This window comes from Rhodnius prolixus, unplaced genomic scaffold (genome assembly GCF_049639745.1).
Source record: "Rhodnius prolixus isolate KJV_2025 unplaced genomic scaffold, Rpr scaffold_12, whole genome shotgun sequence".
Lineage (NCBI taxonomy): Eukaryota > Metazoa > Arthropoda > Insecta > Hemiptera > Reduviidae > Rhodnius > Rhodnius prolixus.
Genome location: NW_027411635.1, coordinates 6166739 through 6184286, shown reverse-complemented (window position 1 = coordinate 6184286; position 17548 = coordinate 6166739). Strand labels below are relative to the sequence as shown.

At 32.6% G+C, this 17548-nt stretch overlaps 2 protein-coding genes across 3 annotated transcripts in view; one reads left to right on the top strand and one right to left on the bottom strand.

Moving 5' to 3' along the window:
• The window catches only part of LOC141461714 (uncharacterized), a 36802-nt gene extending 31727 nt beyond the window's left edge, over positions 1-5075 (top strand). The window contains exons 3-6 of the mRNA XM_074142981.1: positions 1464-1725; positions 3111-3391; positions 4233-4376; positions 4520-5075. Coding sequence (XP_073999082.1) covers positions 1464-1725; positions 3111-3391; positions 4233-4376; positions 4520-4603 — 771 coding nt within the window. The 3' untranslated portion in view covers positions 4604-5075. The remainder of the gene's footprint in view (positions 1-1463; positions 1726-3110; positions 3392-4232; positions 4377-4519) is intronic.
• An 891-nt stretch (positions 5076-5966) lies between these two features.
• LOC141461713 (A disintegrin and metalloproteinase with thrombospondin motifs adt-1-like) lies at positions 5967-17220 on the bottom strand. 2 transcript variants are annotated; one of them, XM_074142979.1, is made up of 13 exons: positions 17079-17220; positions 14734-14855; positions 13958-14129; positions 12560-12692; positions 11740-11822; positions 10804-10947; positions 10062-10273; positions 9169-9218; positions 8953-9094; positions 8236-8364; positions 7851-8010; positions 7156-7251; positions 5967-6129 (listed from the first exon to the last, which is right to left on the bottom strand). In XM_074142979.1, the coding sequence occupies exons 1-13, from the start codon at positions 17151-17153 to the stop codon at positions 6091-6093; spliced, it is 1557 nt and encodes a 518-aa protein (XP_073999080.1). In that variant the 5' UTR covers positions 17154-17220; the 3' UTR covers positions 5967-6090. The 2 variants fall into 2 exon arrangements, with proteins under 2 accessions (XP_073999080.1, XP_073999081.1); XM_074142980.1 differs by lacking the exons at positions 13958-14129; positions 14734-14855; positions 17079-17220 and adding an exon at positions 13261-13343 and having other exon boundaries at positions 5968-6129.
• Between the last annotated feature and the right edge of the window lie 328 nt (positions 17221-17548).

Below are 17548 nucleotides of genomic sequence, written 5' to 3'. Positions count from 1 at the left end.
TTTACCGATCAATTGGAGAACATTCATCTGTCTTTCTATAAATGATAGTTTACATCTGTGTAGTAGTACCACTCTTAATTATTGAATTAAGCTAGAGATTAGCTCTAAACTTGTAGGTGTTTTGTTCCATGAATCAATCTTCAAAATGAATTTTAAATCTTTTAAAAATTCAGTATTTTCCACCAACCAAAACTGCTAATCTGTGACAAAAAAAAAAAAAAAAAAACTTTGGACAGAATAAGCGTAACTGGGTAAAAACTCAGAAAATTGTACTCGTTATGGTTCAGAGACTTCGTTACCGTTAGAAAACAGTTTAATTCCGTTATAATCAAATTCAAGTTACATCCAGAGATCTGGGATGTAGAAACCAGCGCTTATATTATCTCTTTTTTAAAAATGTGGTCTTTATCCAGAATTTTAACAATTAATTGGGGGGGGCGCATTGACTGCGTTGGTCAGTAGCGCCATGTCGACGATAGTCTCCGCAATCATTATTATTATTTACTTTTTTTAATGATTTAAGGCGCGTCAACATCTCAGGTTATTGGCGCCCGGAGCTTTTTCCAGTGTACTGCCGGCCTCCGGACAGTGTTCTCTTGTTACAGACAACCGGACAGTGAGCTGTAAGAAGCTCCTAGGAAGAGAAAATCTAAGGTTCAGCTGCTGGATTCGAACCCGGGACCTCCGCGTGGGAGTCCAGTATGCTAACCACTCAGCTAATCGCTTCCCTAGCACGCAATCCTTATTATTATTCAATATAATATTTCTATTTCTATCATTAAAACATTGGCGCAGTTGCGTATTTCTGGCAAATTTACTAATAATTATTTCACTTAAAGATTAGATCCTCATGTTCATTGTAAAATATGGAACTTAAGGAAAACCAAGAACTTTTATCTTATTTTGTTTGCCTACTCGGCACTCAGACCTGGTAAAATGTACTTTAACTTAAAATGATTTTAATTTTTTTGTTTTTTCCTCATGAGTACATTTCCTTCTTGCAAGGAGTTGATAGTTAAAAAAAATATAAGAAACAAAAAGTAACATTCAGAAAAATAATTTTAATTAATACAGTGCTTACTCAATGCTGCTAGTTAACCTAGTTTATCTGAAATTAAATAAATTTCCAAAGTGAAATTTGGGTATCCGAAGTGAGTATCAAATTTGGGCTTTCTATAATTTTTTTTCTTATTAAAATATTTTGTGCACACAGATGTTTTCTCCGATGCTTTCTCAAAGCCGGCTTTTTTCTTGTTAAATAAATGGTTTAAACAAAAAACACTGCCTATCACCCGTGAGTTTAGATTGTTAGGTTGAGAAAAATCTAAAGATTACATTGACAAGGTTCTTGTACCCGTTACTTGCATGAAGCCCAGCGCGCTGCATTTCACCTAATCTCTGTGACTTCAGCTAAAAACTCACCTTTCTCACAATGAATAAAACTTTTTTTCTTTTTTTTATAGATCTTCATCGGTGGATGGGGTAACTCCAAGATAGCTATAAGAAAGAATCGTGAAAAACCGGAAGTAGCTATACAAGATCTACCTAATACACTCAGTGCGGATACCTTCAAAGACTTCTGGATCACCTGGTATGATGGTACAGTTGCAGTTGGAGTTGGCGAAAATTCAACACCACTACTAGTTTGGCCAGACCCTACCTTCAGGGCTTTGTTCGTTGGGATCAGAACCGGCTGGGGCGCTACTGGTTCCTGGATTTTAGAGGGTATGTATCTGGACAGAAATTGCAACAGGATTTTAGATCTACCCGGAGAGAAACACTTTATGACAAAAGTCAGTAGCACTGTTGGCTACATCGAGTTGCTGAGACACAGCTTGCTCATCAGTCATCTATGACAGTTACTGAAAAACATAAATTAGGTAGGATGCATTACTAAACAGATAAGTAAAACACGTCCAGAAATGAAGAACCAGCTGTAAACATTTTAACTGGCAGTATTCAATGATTTAACAAAAATATCTTCCGCCAGCATCAGTGAAACAACCAGTCGAAAAACATAGCTGTTCTAGATATTGTACTTCTGGTGCCGAACTACTGACCAAGAACTACAAAGGTCCACACTCCAAACTGCTCTCATTTCTCGAAGATGTATTTTGTGAACTTCTCTTCGATTACCCAAAATCTCTTTCCTCCATTAGTATAGGATAATTATTTTCACAGCACTCCACGGTCAATAAGGTATGCATGTCTGCTGTTTTCCTTAAAGGCAACAATATCTACGTACCTCGCTGAGCCCTTTTCGTCAAAGGAGTGACATATATTTTTTTTTATAGAATTTGCTTTAGGCAGGTGTTCAGTGGTTAAATATCCTTGAAAGCACCCATCTTAAGCCACTTTCATTCAGTTTCTTTTATAAATAGTTTCAAGGGAGACTTAAGTTTATTGATTCCTAACATGACTACTTCTGATTGCAGCTGCTTAACTTTAATGGCGTTTTCTCTTACGAACTGTATAACTGAAAAAGATTGTTTCACTGTCATTTTCTATAAAAGGTCACTAAGCTAACATAAGGCCAACTAGCAGAGGATGAAATGTTTTGAAAACATGAGAATCTGAAGTGGCCGTCTTTTAAAGAGCTGTTACATCAATAAGTTTTCATTTAAAGTTAATATAATGTGTTAAAAAATCAAACTGACTAGTTTTTCTATGCTAATATAGTGTCGAGTATTACTAGATAACCTTTTACTCAACCATAACAAGAGTAATTTTTGATTTTGTTGGAGTATTTTTTGTTTATACTAGAGGATATATTATTATTTTTTTATAGCATTTTTTATTAATTCATTTATGTACAAAATATAGTATACAAAAAAACAATACTATACAGCATGGATTACTCCGTCAGCCGGGGTCGATACATATGTACATAACTGAATTAGGATAAAGGCTGGTGAAAAATTGAATTTTAACATAAATAAATAAGAAATAAATAAGTGTTTACAATATAATGTACGAACTGAGCATAATAAAAGAAAATAAGAAACTCTTTTTTTTCTTTACTTTTTTTTGAACAGAACAACTGATTAAATAAAACTGATAAATACAAAACAGCTGAAACAGAGGATTTATTTAATGCATAAACATTCTAGATAACTGGCCCGGCTGGAGATCCCCACAAACAGCATTCCTTCAGTCGGCAAACGAACCTGGCTGGAATGTGCCTTCAACGCCTGGTACTACACCTACCTGGGTGCCCTGTTCTGGAGGTACAGTGCCTCCAGATGCTGTTGCCGGCGGGTATGACAATGAACAACTGTACGTGGGCAGAGCAAATCACTGTGGAGCTGTAATCCCAGGAAAGGTGCATCCATCTCATGGTGTCTGCTATGTTGCATGGGGTGGAAGTGAACATGGAATTCCTGATTATGAGGTATATTCGATTTTTTTTTTTTTTTATATCAAATTGTAATAAAATCCTGAATTTAATTTAATTTTATTCTATTATTACTTATTTATTTGCAATAAATATTTTGGCTATTGGGCTTTTTCTTCTGTGCCAACATATCCAATCAACTGCCATACAAAAGGATGACAATCAGCAACCATATCACAAGTTAATTTAGTCATAGAGACTAATATCTATCCAACTTCATTATTCTGTCATCAATGACGGGTTAATTACGAGACCATCTTCTAGTCTTCCTGGAATATTATTCTATATTTTTCTCTTGTTGAGCACAATAGAGTGTTTTATGATGCACTTCACAGTCGACAATACATTGCAAGACATATAGTGGGCGTTTCTCTATTCAATAAATTTCCTTGAGAGACCCGCTTGACCTAATCAAGATATCACATTCTAATCAACAATTCTCAGTCAAACTGTCACCAGTTCCTCTCTCCTTTCACTCTGTAACTGAAGTCCTAGGAAACAACCTTGTGGCTGCTCATTGAGTTACTCTCGTCCCGCCAGTGTCTATTCTTCAATATATAGTTCCTTCTTTCTCCCACTTTTATCGACAAATCAACAACTTCATAATATAGCTTCCTACTATTCCTGAGTGTCCAAGAAGTTCTTTCTTCTCATGTCTCACATGAAAAGCGATGAGTGAATATTTTGAACTAGAGGATGCCTCCAATACATTTCTGTACGAAACAAAAGTTGAGAGCTGATTGAACGCAAGCGTATAGATGTTTCCTTCAGTTCTTCTTATAGTCACTGATTCTTAATAGAGAAAGAAACTATTGTATATTGTGGTATGTGTTCACAGGTATTGTGTGGCTGTCAACCCAGCTGGGTTCCTTCATCGGGTGACCAATTGCCCCCTGCAGCACTGCAGGCAGGACAGTCTGAGGATAATGAACCCTTATTTGTTGGAAGAGCCCAACACGAAGATAAGATGGTTGTCGGCAAGGTATAAATATTTTTTATTTGTAAAAGCTCTGCTATAAATTACCATATCAATGCATTTTATGGTTTCATGGAAAATTATTTTGGTTTAATTTTAAGCTAATTGACTTGAATGTTACAAATTAATTATTTTTTACTTATTTTCAGGTTCAAAAAAGTCATATGGTTTGCTATATATCTTACGCTGGTCTAGAAATTCCAAAGGAGGAGTACGAAGTGTTAGTTCTGTGAAGAAGTTGGCTAAATCGAAACAAAACAAAATTGCCTGCTAAAATTAGTCTCTAATCTTCCTTATATTTTTTGTTGAATAATTTTCAATTAATTTGTTATATTACTGTTAAAGTTTAACAAGGAGTAACTTAGATTATTTATAATACATTTTTGTTGCCTGACTCAAATATATATATATCTTAGATTTGTTAACGAATAGTTCTGTCGTAACGCAATTGAATCTCAAAGCTGGTATACAAATTTGGCTAGCGCTGACAACTTAACTGAAACTGCCTATTACACTCTGTGCCTAGATCTGATATACATAAATTGTCAATTTAGACAATTATATGTAAAATTATATATTGTTAATTTATATAATTAAGTTTAATAAGTATATTGTAAACTTTATTAATACTCAGAGTTACTTATTTTGAATATGCTTATCAAATGCTTATATAATAAAAGGCAAGGTTATTATTTTTATTGTTAATTGATGCCCATTTTTAATTTCTAATCACTTTTATGGATTTTTTACTTTCTCTTACATGCTGGCTTCAATAAACTTATTATTTATTGAATTTTTATAAAGGCACGTCAACATTTGAAGTTATTGGTGTCTTTAGTTTTTTGAGTGCACTATTGGCCTACGCTCAGTGTTCTCTTGTTATATTCAGTATACATTACCAGACAATGAGCAGTAAAAAGTGAAAATCTAACGCCAGGAAGAACTCAAACACAGATGTCCAGAGCCCTAACCACTAGCTAAGAAATCCCTTCCCTCCCGTCTTTTCATTGTAGCGCCGGAAAGTGCGTAATTTAGTAAGCAATAACATTCATAGTAATAGAGCAAACCAGAGGAATTTCTCTATTATTTGCAAAATCCTTGGGATAGCCTTTGACATCGGTGGCTTCAATTAAACCGATAGCCACCTTTTTTTGCAAGTTTTCTTGAGCTAAAACTACATTACAGAGATTTATAAGATAATGTTCCAAAGAGAGGGTCAAATTTGAATTAAATCTAAGCCAGGAACCTCATTTGTTTACGAATCAGCCAAACATTCTAATAGCATCAAGTCTTTGAACAAAACTTTGCTAAGAATTGTGTTAATTGCATTAAACACTTCACTTGATTTTTATAAACTGTTACAAAAAATATTTTTACTTGAACGCACTGACTGATGTGATAATTTGCTACAAATAAATATTATAATTGTGCTAATTTGTCCATAAAAACTCCAAATTGTTATTTTACACCAATACCACATATACAGAATGAAGATTTTTGGTTTTTGTTTGTTTTTGATAATAAATGAATGAAATTGGGGAGTGAGTAAATATAGTTCGGCTATAACAAAGAATACAAAATACAAACAATTCAACTTCTTTTTAAATATCATTTATTCGACAATGGGCAATTGAAAATATATAAAATGTTTAAAAATCCATCTAGATATCTAAAAATTTCTTTATATGAATTTTTAATGACGACTTGCTTAGTCCATAAATTATTTTCGTTTTTCAACGCATTCACCGCCATGACACCACTGAAATATAAATTAAATAATTTATATCAAGCAGATTAGCAATCTGATACTAATGGAATAAAAACTGCAGCCAGTTGCAAACAATACAATAAAAAACTTTTCAACTTTTCAAAACTTTTAAAAAAGTTCTTGCGAGTATGTGTAATCTTTACTTGCTGACCTTTTCTACTTCTATGTTTTGTACTCTTGTCTCTCAGGTGAGAGCCAACAAAGTATTTAACAAATTAGTTCTTAAGTATTATTAAAAAAATCATTTTGCAATATTTTTAATGCAGAAAAATAGAAGGTATTAATGTTTTGTTCTTTGAGTAAGAACTTAAATATTCTTAGGGTAAGCGGGACAATCGCCCAAAATCCTTCGATTAAAAGAACCTTTTTCAGTAATTTAATCTGAGAAAGTAATTAATTATTAGCCTAATTTATTTCTAATGTCACCTCATAAAACTAAGAAAGACGATAAACTAAACCAACATTATTTGGAATTTATTACCAGGTAAAATATAAATAATTCATATGAAGAAATAAGTTTTTTTGCCATATGATACTTAAAATATTAGTACTAGATTATAATTTTATTCGTCAGTACAAAAATTTGTTTCAATAAACCGAGAAAGATTAGTGAAAAATGAAAGATAATTTATTATGGGGAATCCGCAATCTATTTTTGCCCCGGGTGTCGCAATGCAAGGGGTTGTCTTGCTTTGGTTAACGTAAATTTAAAGATAGTGTAAATTGAATGAGTGATCAACTGTGTACTTCAGATATCCTGATTATTTAGTCAAAGGCTTATTAAGGAACAGCATTTAATAATTGTTATTTTTTCTTCTTTTTGAATGTTTTGGTTGAAATCAGTAGTGCAAAGAGCGACTCACCTAAGTAAAATAATTGATTACACCCAAGTTAACTAGAGAGAAACAGTTGACAAGTAGATTCTTAACACATAGTAGTTGACAAATCAAATAAAAAGAAGCTAGTTTGAAACGTACACCCATTCCCTGCCATTATGTTGAAGTTACGATTGCTTACCTTATTCTTGCCACAAGCTGTTCCTTCTAAAGCCGGTCCAGCAAGAAACACACCAGATCTGTGAACTGTTTCACACTGCAGACCCTGACAGACTGCCTATGAATTCGGAAAAATGAAATAGTAAATCACAGAATTTCTTAGATCTCAATTTACCAAGCAAACAATAATCTGCTGTATACAATCTCTCACTTAGAATAACTGCGGTTTTTAAAATTCTATTTGACAACTTATCTACTGACTAATCGAACAATGTGATTAAAGCGCTTAAAAAATCAAATTGTAAACAAATACAGGAATTCAATTAACATTTATGTACTTAGTGTTCTTATAAGAATTATATGAGTCTAATATGAATTTTTTTCTTCTAGATGAAGTAAGCATGAAGAAAAGAGTGCATTTCGGGATGTTTGATTTTAAACGTAACCATATTGTCGGACCCTCTTGGTGACTAAAAACGAAACATCAAATTTGAACTTTTTACGAATTTTTGTTTTTGTATTGAATATTTCTGACAAATTTCTAATACATTTTTTCTGCCTCAAGGAAAGTGAAGCTGAACACATCTTTCTGGCAAGTATTCAAATAGTATGCTTGGCAGAAAAACAATACTTAACAGTAGCAACACCGAAAGTAAAAAAACTTGTTTTTATTCACTGGTTGAATATTGTTAAATCAAATATAACAGACTACTTTACCTCAGATTTTTCTGCTTTTCTACTTTTAGCATCACGATCTTTCAGAAGAATTTCACATTGTTTTTTTGTTCCCCAAACAGCACCTGGCTTCTCCTTGAACTTCATGTGATTGAATTTTGCACCAGCTTTACTTGTTTCATACAGACACTTGGCCGTTTTACTGAAATAACATATTTTCAAACATGAACTAAATAGAAATTAGTAAGCATGCAATTGTTAAGAAGATATTATGAGAGAGAAAGAGATTGAGAGAAACGTACGAAATGTGCTTAACTACTAAGATAATCCATTTCTTTTATCTGTAATTGTTATTTATATTGTGATAAGTTTTATGTTTTTACGTTTTTGTAAAAAAACAAACTTATAAAGTAACCATATTTTAAACCTGAGCTGTTTGAGAACCTGGGCACTGCAGGCAGACCACACAGTTTCACCGGCCACTCCCCTTGAAGGTGACATAATGAATCCATCTTTCGGACAACTGTTGCTTGAACTGTCATGGTGCATGCCTAAACTAAACAGAAATAATAAATAAAATTAATAATTGTAAATTTCTAAGGACTATAAAATTTATTTTTATATGTTGAGGTTTGGCGAAAAATTAATTTTATTTACCGTTTTTCACTTAAAAAGTTGTAAATTGTATAAGAACATTTTTTATACCAATATTAAGAATTTTAGAAGCACTTAAGAAACACAGCGTCGACACTTCTAAAGTGCAAATCTATACAAAATTCTGAATCGAATGACACCTTATTCATGAAAATCTGTTCACGTGTTATTCACAAAAAAAGTAACAACAAGAAGAACAAGAACATTTTCTGTAAATGCCTTTTTTTTTTTTTTTTAATTTTCAGCAACTTTTTTAAGAAATCTATTAGATCTGGGTTGTTGAAAAAACATTACATTTATAAAGGAGCCCTATATTATTAAGAAAATTTGGGAATTTTATCTTTTATAGGAAAAAAGAATAAAAAAATTAAAGTAGGGCATTTTCACCGTTACGCTTTTTTGTGCACTTTTTTGATGATCGACTCTTATACAACTGTCCTGCCGGACAGTTTTAATATCAGAAAGAATAGCTACGGTAGTAAATACTCACTTATGGCCTATTTCATGAGCCAGTACATAAACTGATGTAAAGCCAGCTGAAGGGTAGGGTCGGCCGAGCACATTGCTGGTACCCAACTCAGCTATAACACAAGAATATTTGGCGCTGCATATACCGCCGACCGCCGACAAACCTGCAAGGATAAAACATCGTCTTCAAACAAATTTTGATTAAGGAAAACAAAAATAGTACAACAAATAAATTTACCCATGGTAACGTTGTTTCTTCTTCCATTATCCACAGAAAAGAAATCCAATCTTAAAAATATATATATATTCAAATAACATGAGTGAAAAAGTTGAGAAAAACGAACATTTCTGAAGTCTTATAGTAAGTAAAGAGACAGCGATGAGCGTAGTGCAGACATCAGTTGGAAGCGCTTTTGGTTCGGAGTTCTTTCAGCTCTCTAAGAAAGGCATGAAATTTTTTGGAGAGCAATAAAACGAGCACTTGTCACGTGAGCGAAGATACCAAGAAGCGTAGTAGTTGAATTGTAGTGCTGTGTTTATGCGCAGCGAACCCAATACAGAAATAATTTTTAACTATACACAACCAACGGTGGCCATTGGAACTCCAAATGTGAGCACATTATTATTATTCTACTTATAATTGTTCAAGTTAACTTAAAGATGGTGGAAAAAGAGTTTTCTAGAGATGCTTATTCAACGGAGACAAGAGAACAAGTGCAGCTATCTAGCTCAACAATCTTTTTAAAATTCACATTTCACTTGATACTTCTCTAGTGTAACACTAACACAAAAATTTAAAGTAATAAGTACTCGCGTATTGGTGAGTAATTAGACAGAAAATAAAACTGTTTGCAAGTTGCATTGTTATAGTTACCTGAATCTATTAGTTTTAAAATCAAGATCTGAAGGAATCAAATCAAAATTGAAATTTAAGACCATGCTTCTGGATCTCAAGTGAAGAATAAATTTTGTGGGATTTAATCAAAGAAACGGCAGAGAGAATTTAAATTGTAGTTGCCCTAGTAAGTGTTAAATTAGTTTCATCATCAGGTCATACAAGTTTTTTCATCGCAATCATTTGTCTCTTTACTTGTAGTAAGTTCCTTGTACACTAAACTAACTTGAACCTACCCAGATAAGTAAATACCAATGTCCCAATGCTTAGGGTCATCATCTTTCGGCGGATTATGTTTCTCATTGAACGCACAAAATGAGTCCAAGAGTGATGATCTTTCTCCAGAATAATGAGGTAGATCTGATGGTTGTTTCTTTAGTATTTCCATGTTGACGAGCACAAGATCTAATTTGGTACCGGCAGAAGGATGGTGGTACAATGCCTGCACCTACAGCAAAATTAATCTTATAATTAAGAATTAGTTTACGATCTGAAGTAAGTTAATGTTTTCTTGGGTTGATGTAATAAGTCTTTCTGAGACTAATGCGAAATTCATCCGACATCTAAAAAGGTTTGATCATGTGTCATCATGATAAATTAGCAAAAAAAAAAAAAATCGTTTATAAGAGTTTCGTTTCTAACAGGATCAATTTGTGGACCAATATGCTCTGGATTGAGGAGTCTAATTCTTCCAAGAGTCTTAACTTGGAAAGTGTTACATGCGCCGGCTAAATTCTTCTTGTTGATGGTCAGCACAAAATGAAGGTAATTGAAAAATAATTAAACTAGCATTTCACGCAGTGCCCTGCGAGTCAGAGGTAGTGTGTTGTAGTGATTGTTTGTATGATTTTACAATCTCCAAAATGTATATCCGATGAAAATTCAAATTTTGTCAATTTGACGATCTCTACACTTCCACTTACGAATAACAACAGAATGTAAAAACAGAGCATAATTAAGTGTAAATACTGTACTAACGCCGTTTATATAAGCTAGCAGCATATCTTTCAACTGTGTGTTGTCATTTTTGAAGTAAGGAGCAAATAGGTTGTAACCAGCTTCATCCAGATAGATTCCTACTTCAAGATTTGGTCCTTTGGTTCCTGCACGCTTCTCGTCAATCTGTAATTAAGGAAGTTAATATTATTTCAATCATAAAGAGAAAACTACACTATCAATGCTTCTGGTTCTATATTTAAGTGATGAAAAAAAAAAAACTTTTAATTTAGGGCGCGTCTAAGGTATTGGGCCTGTAGTCTTAAACGCATTACGAGCAATGTGGATAATTCTAAACAAGGAGATACCGAAAACACTGTTTACTGTGAAGCTTCAAATATTGTTATGCCAATACTGAGCTCTGAAACTATTAAGACCAGTTTTCAAGCCATCATTGATACAATATTAAACAATGATTAATTCAATTTTTTTTAAATTTAATTAATGTTTAGAATTGACATCACCGATCTTCTGTTTGAATCTCCCTGCAATACGTACTCGCTTTATCTGACCACTTTTTCAGTCTGTAGCACACTTTTTTTGCGCGAGATATTTAATCTTAGTAAATAAATGAAATATAAATGATAACTTTAATGAACACATTTTAACGGTAAGGAAAGACAAATTGGTACCATATTAATTTTAATTACTTGTTAAATGGAACACCTTACTGCTTCATAGAAGTCAGAAAACTTTTAAATATAATTCTGTCAAAGATAAAGATTTGTTACTTGTTGTTTACATTTATAATGCACGCAATCGGCATTTCATCTTATTAGAAGTCATCTTCGGCAAGTTTCTTTTTCTTTTCTAACTGGCAGCATAAAATAGAAGTTTAGATTGATGTTATTTATTGCACAGCAAAAACATGCACTTGAACTCATAAACATAAAATTTTGATCTTAATAATAAACTCACGTGTGTATATTCACCTTGGACCTGCTCTAAATTTAAATTTTCATCCATTACAGGAATTTTATTATGCCCCCGTTTATCGAATCCTGTAATAAAAGTGAACTATTAGAGGATATTAGTATTTTATTAAAATTATATTTAATATCCGTGTTGCATTTGAATTTTCCAATTGTAGATTTTAACCTGTTTTGTTAATACAATATTTTGATTTTGTTTAAAAGAGAGTCAGTTACGGCCATTTTAATTGTCCGTATCACTTGCTATATGTGAGTTGTATTAAACCCATATTAAAAATCCTTTTCATTTTTTCCTTGAAAAGACCACCCTTGGTTCATCTTCAGATGAAAACATCATGTTCTGGTGATAATTTAGACTGGAGTCCTTCATTAAAAATTAAATGAACTAAGAATAAAGTACACAAAAAAATAGACACTAATGTCCAAGAAACCTCAAGGTTTTCTGAACGTTAGGAGGCTTATACATGAGTAAATTTCTGACTAAACAGCCTAGAATGGTAGTTTTTCAACAATTCTTTTTTTTTTTACCATTAGATTCTTTATTAAAGACTTGGCTGAGAATGAAAACAACAATATTGAAGATGAACCCAGGGTGGTACGAACGACTTTTTCTCAGAAAAAAATTAAAAGTATTTAAACTGAAATATGACTTTGACACAACCCATAGATTACGATAGAAAATCAGTCAACAAAATTCACCTAAATAAGGTATCAATTTTACTTTTTCTAAAGTACAATAAATTTTGTCGTAAAGTTGAGTACCTTATTATTTATACAATTATTTGGATAGTTAAAACTTTACTTACCAACTAGCTTGCTCCAAATATTGTACTCTAACTTAATCATTTTGATAACGTGTGGATAGCCTTCAAAGGTGGGCACAGCCTCATTGAGTGGCGTTATCTCAATCACTGCAAACTCCAGAAAAACAAAGCCGTACTGAAAATTTGGAAAATAAAACTAATGTCAGTTCATCACTTCAACATCTGGATCACTTGAGGCGTTTTCAAAAAGACGGGTAACGCAGAACATTAAACGAGGTGAATATTGTGGCGTAAAGTGCGCCTAGGCCGATATATGGAAACAGTACCCTCCGTATTTTGTGCGTCACCCAAGACCGTGTGCTGTGTGATGTGTTTTACCCTCTTTCCGAGAGTAAAAGAGAAATGTATTTGGCTTCTCTTTCGCCGCTAGAAAGGCAGATGACATTTTACTGCTTTCTATTTCACGTGACAGACTTAAGGAGATATTTTATATGTTCTGATAAGTTTATATTAAATTAACTAAAAAACTTCTTGTGAAAATACAACTTACGTTCATGTTGTATTAGACTACTCATTTCTAGACTTACAAAGAACCAAAATTCCTTCCTTACTCATTCAAGAAGTCTGTTAAATCAGCCATTTGCTTACAATCATTCTAAATGACATTTTATTAAATACTAATATAAGCAAGGTATTCAGTCTACGAAGAATTGATGAATTTGAAGCTGTTTGCGCCAACTTACCAGCAAGTCGTTCACACCTAAACAGTTGGTAAAAATTTATAAAAGAAGGAGAGATGTACAACCTAGCCTCGTCACCACCTTTTAGAGACCGTGTTGTCTAGTGTCAGCCATCTTCTAAGGTCATCCACTTCTATCTTAGGCATCCATGTTAGTGTTGTAATAGTTAGGATTAAAATTGTCAGTCTGCTCTCCCAACTTATTATTTTAATATTTACTAAACATTATTACTGCCCTCCTACAGTATTTCTCTGAAGAATTTTCCCTAGGGTTTGTTAAGCGTTCAAGAAACAGCTGGCTGTTTTTTCGATTTCATCCATGAATAAATTCAAGTCATTCTTGACATGTTTAAAAAAAAAACGCGCGCTTAACTTTACAAATGTGTTATGTAGTAGCATTATCGGATTTCTTTACATCAATAATTAATCTGAAGCATTCTTTATCACACTGAATACTTTCTATGCATCTGAAGTCAACCCCCAGGATTAGCCTCCAAACTGCAGCAATCAATTTTAACAATAATAATAGTAATAATAGTAATAATAATAATAAATATAAGTATTCTAAGGAAGTGTACTTTTTTCTTCTTTACGAACTTTTTGGGGCTTAAAGTCAATTCTTTCTTTTCTTTTAAATAAAGAAAAAGCCTGGAGTGGGCGACATTTATTAAGATATAAGACATGTTTTAACTTATACTCACAATCTTGTCTCGGCTGCAGAGATCTATCGCCGCACTCATTCGCCTATCAGAGTAAAGATAATGGCAGCTTGTAGCACTCGGAATCGCTACTTTCCTTTCTCCATCGTTAACATACGAAACAAATCTTGGTGATACTAACCGCTTATTTAGTTCCAATAGCAGAGTCAGGTTTCTGAAAGGTTAGGATTCTTTATTGTATTTTATTTTTTAATTTTTATTAATTAACTTTTTTTTGTATTTAAGGCGCATCAACATCTAAGGTTATTCGCACCCGAAGCTTTTTCCATTGCACTGTCATCTTCCGGCTTTCGATTTCTTGTGATTTTAAGTTACAAATTTTTATGAATATATATTTGTTTTAATGGTCGTAAAAATATTATATTAAGGATTCAAAATTGGTGAGGAATCGGTCCAAATAAAAACTAACAACTCGTCTTTTTGCCAACGTTTCGACTTATATATTGCCCTCTGAGCGTGGCTATGCGGGTTGAGTTACAGAAAACTGTAAATTTTAGCAAAAAGACGAGTTGTTTTTATTTTGACCGATTCCTTACCAATTTGAATCCTTAATACATATCTTTATATAACTTTTTTCTTATAAAGTTCATTTACGTTTATCAGTTTTATTTTAAGTCGGTAGGGAATTACCGTAAGTAATAATTTTTGTTGTAATCCAAGTATTGCAATATTTATGAAGCGTTTTTTTTTATTTTTTAAACATATATTCCAAAATAATTTTTAAAGTAAACCATAAACTTATGAGCTTATTAACTTACTGTCCAAAAGCAGGTATTTCATATATGGGATGTGATCTTTTAGAAATATATACTACTTCATAAGGCGTCTCAAATTCAGTGCTGGGTACCTGCCGTTTCTTGGAGATTGTCGCACTGGAGTCCTGTAATGAAATACAACTTTTTTTTAGGAATGCTGTGTTCATATATTCGACTATTTTACCGTTAAGTCCTCTTCATGCTAATATGAGGAAGTGAATGCTTAATAAGTTTTTAAAAACTATTTTATAAAGAATTAATGTGGCAGAGAGTTATACTGCTCATTATGAAACATTAGTTCCTAATAGTGAAACAAAAACAAAGAAGTGAGGTTCTAGATACCAGAATGGAAAATAGTTCCACTTTCTGTTGAAATTCTTTTTTCTTGTAAAGTGCATTCTGTGTACCTTATTGTACTTATTCACATTTTATGAATGCTGTACTAAAACTAAAAAGAGCAGGACCTAATTTAAACAAAAAAAAAAATCAAAGAAGTTGGGGGTCACCAGATACCTGCCGATGTGACAAAAAGATTTAGAGCTAGTTGTACTGTATTTTAATTCTGAGACTTTTTTCTGTTTCATTAATACTAGTGACTATATTATCGTAACTTTACATATTTGTTTAACGATTCAAAAAGGAAAGAAATAAAAGAAATGAAAGAATAAACTAGAATGGGTATTAGCAACACACATATTTCTCTTTCTTTGCGGCCTTGAAGCGGCTGAATTACATTATGTGGTGGCACCAACTTCACTGGGTACTCTAGGCCTTGTTCAAAATGGTGTCAAATTATGTTGTAAGAAACTGCACATATTCGATGCATGAATGGTCCATGGATGTGCAATTTATTAAATTTACTCAATAAAAAAACAGTTAAATTTAATTTAAAAACATTCGATATATCTCAAACAAAAACTTTAGTTCAAACCCTTACATTAGAAAAGCAAGAACAAAACTGATACAAAACAAAACAATAAAAATAATGGAAAAAAGAAAATATTTCTTAAAAAATTTAATCTATAAATAGCGTTGCGTGTACATTAATATTCTTGTGACTCTCAATAGAGTGCTGGACGGTACACCTACTGTCTATATTTGGGTACCAAGACTATTCAAAGATGTAAACGTGTTTCTCACCGCTTTTAGTGGAATACTAAGCAGTTTAAAGTAGTCCCCCAACCCAACTGTATTTGGGTACTAAGTCAGTTCAAAATGGATTAAAGTATGTTAACAAGGGGATCGGAAAGTTATCCATTATTTTGTTGCATTATTCAGAGTCCATTCCTTAAATAAACATAAGTAAAAATTACTTTTATTGTTAATGGTTCACAGTGACCTTTAACTTCAGTTCCAAACTCAACTAAAAGTTAGTACTGTTCCAAATGATATCAAAACCTGTTGTTGACGAAGTTCATTTTAGGCACTGTTTGCTGCTTAATTTCGAGCAAGGTATGAATATCTTTAAAGCAGCGGAAAATATTGTTGATCTTTACTTGTTAATAGGTACCAGTGGTGGTTACGGAAATTTAAGTCAGGAGACAGAACCCTGGGAGATGTTAAGAGACCAACCTAAGATTTTCACCTGTATAGGTCTCTCGAGCATTTCTTTAGGCTCAAGGAATTTCAAAATTTAACTGATCTTTAAAAAAATCATCTGAATGAATTTTTTGCTTCAAAAGATCAAAATTATTTTAAAAGTGGTCTTGAAAAGTGGGTGAGCCGATTGAAAAATGCAACAGAAAAATAAGGAGAAACCATATTCTAAATTAATTAAACAAAAATAATTTTTTTGTGTATATAAATAATGCTTTTTTTTTGTTTATAATAATAGAAATAATAGATTACTTTTCGGCCCCCCCAATTATTTTTAGGGTTTTGGGGCGATAGATATAATTTGAAAATGTACTTTCGTTTGGTTATACATAAATTAAAAGTATCCGATAAGGGCTGATGGCCAAAAATATTGATCAAGCCTGTCATAAAAGGTAAACAGGTAAAGATATTGTGTTAAAAGAGAGTTATGTGGGTATTCAAACTAGTTGTTTAGTAATTATGAGTGTTACTGATTACATTTCTCTGTAATAATCAATTTTTAAAAAAGAATGAAAAGATTCAGTTTTTAAACAATTATTTCTAAAAATCACAGTAATCACATATAAAAGTGTCTTTGACACTTTTTGCCCAAAATAGGAACTTAAAACCGCAAAAAGTGTTGAAAAGAGTATAAAACTTGATGAATAAAACTATGCAAAGTGTTGAATCGTAATGTTGTTTCTTGGGGCCCCTGGCACTTCAAGATCCCTGAAAAAGTGGCTATAGTTTACAACCTAACAGAAATAGCTTACCTCTACAAGTGAAGAATAGCACCTCATGTATATCAAGCAGAAATATATTACAACTAGATCCTTACAAGAAATCATGTTCAGTACAATAGTCCCAAACTAAACAAAATTTTCAGCAGGACAATTTTGTATATATGTACGTACTTAACATTGTGCTGGACCCGCATCAATTAGGCCCACATATGAATATGATTTTTGAATATCGATCATTTGGATTATAATTCAAATAATAATTTTAAAAAAACAAAGGAAGGTAATTAATAATGCGTAGCTTACCGGTTAAATTTTTTTTTCGTTTATAATTTGAACTCTGGTTTGTTGAGCGTAGGTATGTCTTGAAAATTCGTTATGATTGATTATAACTGGCAACAAAATTTCGGCTCATGTTACCTAATCAGTGCACGGCGGTATAAATTGAAAACATGTTGAATTTTAATTTTTTTAAAACTATTTAGGTAAGTGCTGCTATCTAT